The sequence below is a fragment of the Fundulus heteroclitus genome, chromosome 7, assembly GCF_011125445.2.
Source record: "Fundulus heteroclitus isolate FHET01 chromosome 7, MU-UCD_Fhet_4.1, whole genome shotgun sequence".
Taxonomy (NCBI): Eukaryota; Metazoa; Chordata; class Actinopteri; order Cyprinodontiformes; family Fundulidae; genus Fundulus; species Fundulus heteroclitus.
In genome coordinates, this window is record NC_046367.1 from 43,200,597 (window position 1) to 43,209,651 (window position 9,055).

The 9,055-nt window shown below is 44.1% G+C and overlaps 1 protein-coding gene across 13 annotated transcripts in view; it reads left to right on the top strand.

Annotated features, from left to right (window-relative positions):
• tns1b (tensin 1b) overlaps positions 1-8,348 on the top strand; it is a 192,158-nt gene extending 183,810 nt beyond the window's left edge. For 11 of the 13 annotated variants that reach the window (XM_036139696.1, XM_036139691.1, XM_036139692.1 and 8 more), the window contains 9 exons: positions 2,069-2,197; positions 2,323-2,415; positions 3,173-3,250; positions 3,339-3,407; positions 3,512-3,538; positions 3,770-3,938; positions 4,134-4,202; positions 5,490-5,519; positions 5,599-8,348. In XM_036139696.1, the coding sequence (XP_035995589.1) occupies positions 2,069-2,197; positions 2,323-2,415; positions 3,173-3,250; positions 3,339-3,407; positions 3,512-3,538; positions 3,770-3,938; positions 4,134-4,202; positions 5,490-5,519; positions 5,599-5,737 (803 nt within the window). In that variant the 3' untranslated portion in view covers positions 5,738-8,348. The remainder of the gene's footprint in view (positions 1-2,068; positions 2,198-2,322; positions 2,416-3,172; positions 3,251-3,338; positions 3,408-3,511; positions 3,539-3,769; positions 3,939-4,133; positions 4,203-5,489; positions 5,520-5,598) is intronic. The other 2 variants (XM_036139694.1, XM_036139701.1) reach the window with 1 other exon arrangement.
• The last annotated feature ends 707 nt before the right edge of the window (positions 8,349-9,055 follow it).

The following is a 9,055-nucleotide window of genomic DNA, read 5'->3' on the forward strand; positions in this document are numbered from 1 at the left end:
TTTCATTGACTGAGAGCCTCCCTGGGGTAAACCTATTTTAGGGTGTTAGAAAGGAGGCTCTCAACAATGGTTGTTCCTCAGATAAAGTGGCTTTTGTCCCGGCTGGGGAGCTTTAACTTCACTGAAGCACAGTTTAGCTCGTCTCTAGTCTGGGTTGGACTTTGTTTGGGCTAATCCTTTTTGTTGCGTTTATGAACGGTATCTCAGGGTGTAAATGTGGAGAGACGGGTGTCTGTTAGGCAAGTATCAGGTATTCATATTTGCTATTTGCTGATGATGTAGTTCTGTTGTCTTCAAGCCAAGGCTGGACAGACCATCGGTTGAACCAGGCGATGGTCCTGTGTGCCGAAACACTTTGGGCCGGACCAAAGCGTCATACTTTAATCAATAAACATATTAATGAATTCACTCATGTATCGATAGTAAATAATTAATTAATAATTTGAATTAACGCATTAGTAAAAGCATTTATAAATACACTTTATTGACTGCATTGGTTTTTTGACCCTTCTCGGACTGCCACTCCCCTCACCGTCGGAGGAGGAAGAGAGAGACTGTAGGCTTTGTGCAGGAATCAGCAGGGAAGTCAGGGTGTATGTGCACATACTGTAAGAAGGTATCCGTTTTTTCTTTAATGCAGCCCCGATGGTCAGATGTTCATGTTCTTCAACACTGAGCTGGTCTGACTCAGATGAAGCAGTGATGGACATGAGCCTGGTGACCCTGTAACATCATCACTTTGAAAAATAATGTGGATTTTGGTCAGGGCCAGTGGCCACCTGGCCTTCTTCACGTATTATCTCCTATTCGTTTTGGACCGTCTCCTCTTGAACGCATGCATGACTGCAATTACATCAGACGAATGCAGTTTATATTTAGCGCAGTGCAGTCCCAAGGAGTGAAAACCACAGCATATGTAGAGAATTAGTGAATGTCTACATTACTTGACTCAATTCATCTTCCTTGCTTAAACCGTCACATGTGCAGAGAATGAAGTAAATAGGGCAGTAAAGACTAAAGCTTTTCCCCTGAGTGTCTGAAACAAGGTGTCATCCTGGAGACTGAGTTGCTCAAGTACATAATGCAAGTTTTTGATTAAATTATTCACTTCAGCTCTCGATTTACCGGTCCATCTATGTTCCGACCTTCACCTATGGTTATAAGGTCCAGATTAGGACCAAAGGAACGAGATTCTGGGTACAAGCGTCCGTAACGAGCTTCCTGCGGAGGGTGGCCGGACTCAGTCTTGGAGAGAGGAGATCCGGTGAGGAGCTCAAAGTAGAGCCTCTGCTTCTCCACATCAGAAGGAATCAGTTGAGGTGGTTTGGACATCGGATCAGTAAGCACCCTGAGTGCCTTCCTTTGAGGGTTTTCCAGGCGCATCAAGGGACTATATTTATTTCTGGTAACATCTTGGGATACCCCAGAATGAGCAGGAGGATGTTGCTGGGGAGAGTGACGTCTGGGTCTCCCTCCTGGACTTGTTGCCCTCATGACCGATAGGTGAAAGACAATGAATGGATACTTTTTTCTATTAGTGTCTTCTGATTGTTGGCACTCTAATCTAGTTAGCCATGTTTGTATCACCATTTCTATACGGCTAAGAGCTTAAATTAAGAAACAACTATGATATTTATCTTCTCCTTTTTTCGTGGACATCTTTATTGGCCGAACAGGAAGTTTAGAAAATACTTTTAGCCCAGCAATGATTGTGAGGCAGTGTAGTGAACCTCCTGTTAATGTTTTCTTGTCTTCTCCGTCTGCTGCAACAAAGCGCGTCTTTTCGTCCTTTAGTCTGGTATTATGAACACTTTTTCTTTTGAAGTCTATGTGAATCAGTATCTAGACATTAATCTATATTTGGGTCGGTTTATTTCTTAATACCAGCTGGTAAAGTCCTACGGTTTTGGTCGGCATTCTCCTGTATTTAAGTTCTTATCAGTGGAGCTGGACAGTGATTGGCCGGTTGGTCTCATAAAGGCGGTCTCAGCGCTCAGACTCAAACTATTTGCTAAAAAACATGTCTGAAGAAATTAGATCTTTTTTTAACAAGCTGATGTGTTTACAGCTATCAACCTGCTAAAGGACAGAGAGCCGGGAGCCTTCGTGATCAGAGACAGTCACTCTTTCAGAGGAGCGTACGGCCTGGCGATGAAGGTGGCATCCCCCCCACCCTCTGTGCATCAGAGCAAGAAAGGTAGTCGGCATCTATAACAGCAACCGTCGTTCTCTTCTGAACTTCCAAGTTGAGTTAATGTCTTCATACCAAACAACTGAGGTGGCGTTTCCACACCAATCGCTTCTTCTTCTCATGCCTCGCAGGCGACATCGCCAACGAGCTGGTGAGGCACTTCCTGATCGAGAGCAGTCCGAAGGGCGTGAAGCTGAAAGGCTGCCCCAACGAGCCTTATTTTGGTAAGCGGAACGTCTGCACAGAACGTCTGCACAGAACGTCTGCACACGTCTTTGTAGCGGGAGAACATGAGCACACACCTGCTCTTCTGCAGCTCATTTAATCTGTCTCTAAATGACCTACAGAAGGGAACTTCTTTAGAATAATTGGAATAATTTCTCTATTTCATTTATTTTGGCCTTTTTATTGATTTCTATTGTACTTTACAGATAGATGAGCTTTATAGATAAATTTATTACCTTTATAATACTACTTTGGTTCTCATTCTCTGCTGTAAAGCCCAACCAAACCATTAGCTTTTGGGCTTTTTTTTATACATTTTCTAACACAGAAACATGGTAAATACAAGTCCTCTGGTTTCTGACTAAAGAGCCGTGAAATCCTGCTCAAACGAGATTTGGGCCACTTTTTTAGGGGTCTTGTTTGGCCATTTCCCAACTTATTATAAATTATGAAATAGCCAACTCATTTAAAGCAATATTTGTGTTTGAGGCTATAAGTTTCCAGCTTATAGCCTGAAACTGTCTGCTGGTCACGGAGTCCAAACAGCCACAAAGTGCCAAAGTTTAATCAAAAGATTTATCAAGATGGGGGGAAAAAATGCAAAATAAAAATTAGCATAATTACAGAACCTGTTTTCTCCCTCTGAGGAGACAAAATAAGTATTATTAGTCCTAATGGTGCCACGAATGAATTGAAAGAGTTAGAAAAACCAAACATTTGCAGACAGGCTGATGTCTCTACGGTTATTTCTGGCAGGTTGCCTCTCTGCGCTGGTCTACCAACACGCCATCACACCTCTGGCGCTCCCCTGCAAGCTCCTCATCCCTGCCACAGGTATTCACCTTCTACGTTTTTCTTTTTTTTTTTTAACGTGTGCTGCAGCGCGTTTTCCAGATTAACGTTGTGCATGTGCTCTCTGTAGATCTCATGGAGGAAACTGCAGAGGTCGCAGCAACGAACCCGCTGGGAGAACGGCTGAAACAAGGAGCAGGTAAAACATTTATCTCTGCATTTTTTAAAGTGACGTCAGCGTTTAGATTATGTGTCCTGAATGACTTCCCTCGTTCTGACGACCTGACTTCCTTGTTATCTCAGTGCAGAGGGCCCCAGCTGAGTCCCATGGTAAAGCCATTTTCACATCTGGAATGTGCATCTTACATGTTGCTCTATGTCCCTAACAGCAGCGTCCAGCATCTCCTCTGTAACCTCTCTGTGGAATGATTTCTCCCCCCCCAAAACGCCCAGATTGGCTCCTGGAAGCATGAATCCGATGTTAAAACGTTTCTGCATGAACAGAATCGGTCCTGCCCAGCACATCTTACCCATCAGGGATGATTTCTTTCTCCTCCCCAGCATGCAACGTCCTCTACATAAACTCGGTGGAGATGGAGTCCCTGACGGGCCCCCAGGCTGTTGCCAAGGCCATTTCTGAGACGCTGGCTGCCGCGTCTCCGCCCGCCGCCACCGTCGTGCACTTCAAGGTGTCCTCGCAGGGCATCACGCTCACCGACAACCGCAGGAAGTAAGTCTGACTCAGAGCGGCACAACGGATGCACGACGCTGAATCTAGATCAGTCAGCTGGAGTTATATGCTAGGCAGCCGTCACCTGGTTCCAGACGGGTCTCAGAGAACCTTTTGTTGTTCAGATGTAACATTGCGACATGGGCCTGGGAGACGCTGCAATAGTCCACCAAAATCTTTTCTCCTCTTTTCCAGGCTTTTCTTCCGCCGCCACTATCCTGCCAACTCGGTCACGTTCTGCAATACGGACCCTCAGGACAGGAAGTGAGTCAACAAACCAACTCGTCGAGTCAGGACTGTTTTTTGTGTTTTGTTACATGCGTTGCATCCACCATAAAGATGAAACAGAGTCGCTGATGAAGTTTACGTTATTTATTCAAATTGACAGAGCTGGTTCCTTCCCTCTTTCCAAACATTGATAGCTGACAGGACATCTGAACTCTGATACTTAGGTGGACAAACATGCAAAACAAAAAACCACACGCTAAGATAAGGCTTCACTGCAATCGGGTAGAAATAAAACAAACACTGCAAATAATTACTGCTGAACAGAGCAAACGATCAGGTGCAATGCAACGTCTTCTAACAGTATTACTAAAGGAGGGACAAGGGGGTAAATAAAAAGACAAACGGCTGGAAAATTAAGTTAGTCCGTCCTTACAAGTGAGCAACGGGCCCAAAGACACTAAACACGGACTCAAACTAACAAAAGGACAGCAGGAGCCACAAAGAGCATCACTGTAAACAAGCAGCAAATACAAAATTACCAACGACACAATCAATATATACTTTTAATAATAACCAATTTAAAACCCCTCACACTCAATTCCCCCGAACACACAGCCAGGTGTGTGGCTCCCTAACACAGAAACAGATAATTAAAATTAGCATCCATGTAAAATTAAAAAGAGACAGTGTATCCTCTATTCTTTAAAAACGCATCCACAATCGTGGCCAATGCTCCCACTGATGGGACCAGCAAGTGTCCTGCCCTCCCACAGAAACTGAGACACCAGCTTCCACTTTAACCCGTTTAAATGTGGGGCTGCAGCGCCACCCAGAGGTACCGCCCGGTACACATGGGTCAAAAAACAAACAAACACAAAGCAGCACTAAACCAACAGTTATCATGGCTCAGACTGGTGCAGGTCTTCCATGGTTCCATCGTTTCAAACAAATCCGGCACAGAAATGAGTCCAACCATAAATTGATGTGCTTTTTAATTAAAAAGAGGAGGATGGTGGCCGGTCAGGGCTGGAGTCACCCTGCATGGTGCGTCTATCTTAGTGAATGACTACAAAACAACGATTTAAGGCCAAGATTTTTCTTCACATTCATGGCTGATCCTTCCAATCCTGGCCCCTTCTTGTGCCGCAACATCCCTGGCACTCATTTTTAATCAGTTCTGGGAGATGATGCACACCAAGTGTAAAGCTGGACCCAAAGCAGGCCGTGTCTAAAGAAGAATATTAAATAATTTAGGTTGTGATTTTAAAATATTTTCTGAATTTCTAATTCAAATTGTGATTTTTTTTTTTTTTTTCCCCCCAGATGGAGCAAACCTGAGGGAGGCCCAGCCAAGTAAGTGAGCGCTCCATCACCGCCGTGTTTCCTGGTCCACCGGGCCTCCCTCCTCTCTAACTATTTTCTTTTTTTTTAGGCTCTTTGGGTTTGTGGCGCGGAAGCAGGGCAGCACGACAGACAACGTCAGCCACATCTTTGCTGAGCTGGACCCGGACCAGCCCGCCAGCGCCATCGTCAACTTCGTGTCAAAGATAATCGCCTCGCAGACCCGATGAGGAGTGGGACCCGGACCCCTGGCCCTTTGCTTTTAAAGCCTTTGGTTATTTCTCCTTCTTCTTTTACTCTGTCGCCCTTTTTTTTTTTTTGGTTTTCCTGCTCTGTCACTTTTGAGACGTGTGCTTCTTCTTGGACGGGCTTCAGAACAGAGCGGAGGAAGTGACAGATGGGGGGGGGGGGGTAGCTGTATATGACGGAGGGATGGGGGGTGAATGCACTCCAGGGAAGGGTCGCTGGAGAACAGAAAGAGGGAAAGACTGTGTGCAAATGTTCATGTTTTTTGCATTTTTTTTTAAAGTTTTTTTGTTTTTAAGGAGGAAGTGAAGTTGTGTGAAGGTGGACTTGTTTATCTTTCAGGCTTTTGACCGATCAACCAAAGATTAGAAAAAGAGGCAGCCAGGGCGCGCGCAGTGCACCACTGACGGAGGGTCACACGTGTTCTTTTGTAAAACAAATGGCGGCTTTAATCCCAAAAAAAAAAAAAAAAGGAGCGTTTCTTTCTGTTTGTACTGATACTGTAGGTCAATTCTGCACCACTGCTGTCGACGAGAAAAACACTGTTGGACGTTTTTAGCAGCTGGTGGCGTCTGTAAATACTGGGAACGGCTTTCTTCGGCGTAGGACTGTATCAGACATCCTCTGGTGCCTGACTTTGTTTTCTAAACGCAGAGCTTCGAAAAAAAATTAAAATTATTCACGGCGTCTTAAATATGCAAACAGCCAAACGTGGAGCTCGGCGCGGCGCGGGGCTGAAGCCATGCGGCTAGTCGTGAACGAACGCCTCCGACCGTCACTGTGAACCCAGAATCCAGTGGAGCCGCTGCACCGCCGCGTCACGTCCGCCGCCATCACTGCACGGCAGCACCCAGGCAGTTTCCTTCACTCGCGACTGAAAGGCCCCGAGTCGTTTGGCGAGGAGCGACTTTCCAAGTCCGTCTCTCTCTACGGCTCTCGGTTTTTGTCTGTGGAAACGAACGGAGTCAGAACGCTAACACCCTACCCAACAGTAAGCTATGCCTATAAGTACATAGGAGTTCTATATAGAAACTTCCAGAGATATTTATTTTGTTTGCTTTGTTGCTTCATTTTAACTTGTATACCTGTATTATAAAGTATACATCCAGATAACTAAGAGCAGGAGATGGCTTTTTGTTTTGGCTGAAGTGTATCGAGAGGAAAGTTGTAAAGCTTATGCGTTTAAAAGTGCATCACTGTCGTTCTGAATGTTCCTTTTTTGTCACGGCGTTTGATTTCTTTTAACTTTTTGTTTTTTATCGGGGAGCCTTTTTTTATTTCGAGATGGGAAATGTTTTGTATCAAAGATTATTACTTAAGTCCAAATTGGAGTTGATCTAAAGTGAAGCCAGCAAAAAAAAAAAAAAAAAAAAAAAGATTTATAGAAGATACATTCTCCATAGTTAGCACTTAAAAGTTTCACCAGTGTGTTTTCCCTTGAATGAATGTGGACAACAGCACCTCAGAGGTCCGGTTAAAACTCTGTTTCCATCCTGAGATGCCTCAGAGTCACTTTAATTTCTTACAAACCAACTAAAGTAGCCATGGTGGGGGAAAAAAAGTCAGATTCTCAACATTGAGGAAAGCAGCGTTAAAATAATTGGAAGCTATTTTTAAAAGCAATACCTGCAGCGTCCAACTTGGCATTCGGAACGTCGAACCAAACCGGGTCAGAATAAAGTTAAACATCCAGAAAGATGCTCTGATCTGGATGTAAACGATTTAAGGGACCGGAACGCCTAGAACTGGTTCTAGATGCTATGATTGGTGTTTCCGACAGTTAGCGGATCAGCTGACAGTCAGCAGTGTGTGAAGGTCGCTACTGGTGCGCCTTCGCCCTTCTCCGACATCGACCATCCTTCTCTCCGGATCCAAGAAACAGGAACATCCTTGAAGTTTTTCCTTCCAGAAGAAACAAGGAGGCTGGCGACACCTAATCACCACCAGACCGTCGGTGAAGACCTTGACCTCTATCGAGCAAAGAGCAGCAGTCGGAGCATCTTACTGCCACAGACCAAAGAAGTGCATGTGGGCCGTCGGTCATATTGTGCATCCAGGGCAATTATTCTGCAGCCAATGAACACCCACGGCTCATAAAGTCTAATAATCCAAGGCAGACCACACCAAACGAAAGTTCTGGCCAAGCACCTTTCCTCATGCAAACCCAGTTCCCCAGAACTGGACCATCTGGTGTATTTACCACCTTCTAACCTCATCCTCTCCAAATCACAGAGGAAACATTTCAGGATGAGAAACTATTCATTCGGACTCTTCCGTCTGAAGGTGCGACGTTAAAAAAAAAACAAATCTTCCATGTCACGATGAATTGGACGCTGGCGCCCTCGTGTGGTGCAGGAGGATAACTACACAGGGCCGTCTATGATTCTGGTACAGTGTTTTAACTGTGTTGGATGAAAATAAAAACTGAGTTAGGATGATCAACCCGTTTAGGAAAGCAGACCAACCTTATTGTATTTTGCTGACAGAAGTATTATTTTGAGCCCCGCATCAAGGAGTGAGCCGAGGCCGTTGCATTTTCCTTCTTAAGAACACGTTAGCAGCATGATGGTTCTTAAAAAAAGACAAACTTTTTATTAAAAAAAAAATGCAGCACTTACAGGATTTTTGTATCTTCCTAGAATGTATTTATTAGCTGAGGCTTTCACGCCCAACCAACCGTAAGCTTAACGCTGCTGACTGACCTGAACACAGCATCAAGCTTTATGCAAACCAGGCCCATAGGTGGGTTTTAAACGCTCTTGACTCGGCTTAAGTAACAAATAAAGGAATAAAAATGCAAAACGTCGGTTTTTGCTTCCAAAACAATTAGTGAAGTAACAGGACTTTGAGCTGAAACTCCAGAGCCGTCTGGACTGTAGACTATGTGTGAATGAGCTACGATTTCTGTAAAAAGCTTTGTTGCTTTTGGTTTGCTACAATGTATGTATTTACCATTTCTGATGGATAAAGACATTAAATAGCAGTACAAATCAAAATGCTTGGTGTCTTTTTTTCTACTAAAACCTTTTTAATAATTGGAGATCATTTGGTATATTTGATTTATGCAGTATGATTTCATTTTGTCAGCTTTTCTCTTGAGCATCACTGCTTGTGGGAATCAGGGAAAATTATAAAAACAGATCAATAAAAATGAAAATGGGGTTCGGACACAATTTAATGAAATCCTAAATTTTGGACTTTGTAAAGTTTCTGTGTGACTCTAGTTGGTGACTGTGCCAGTTTATCACAACCTGTGGCTTCATCTGAAAACAACTGTAATTTGATTACATTTAAAGTGTTTT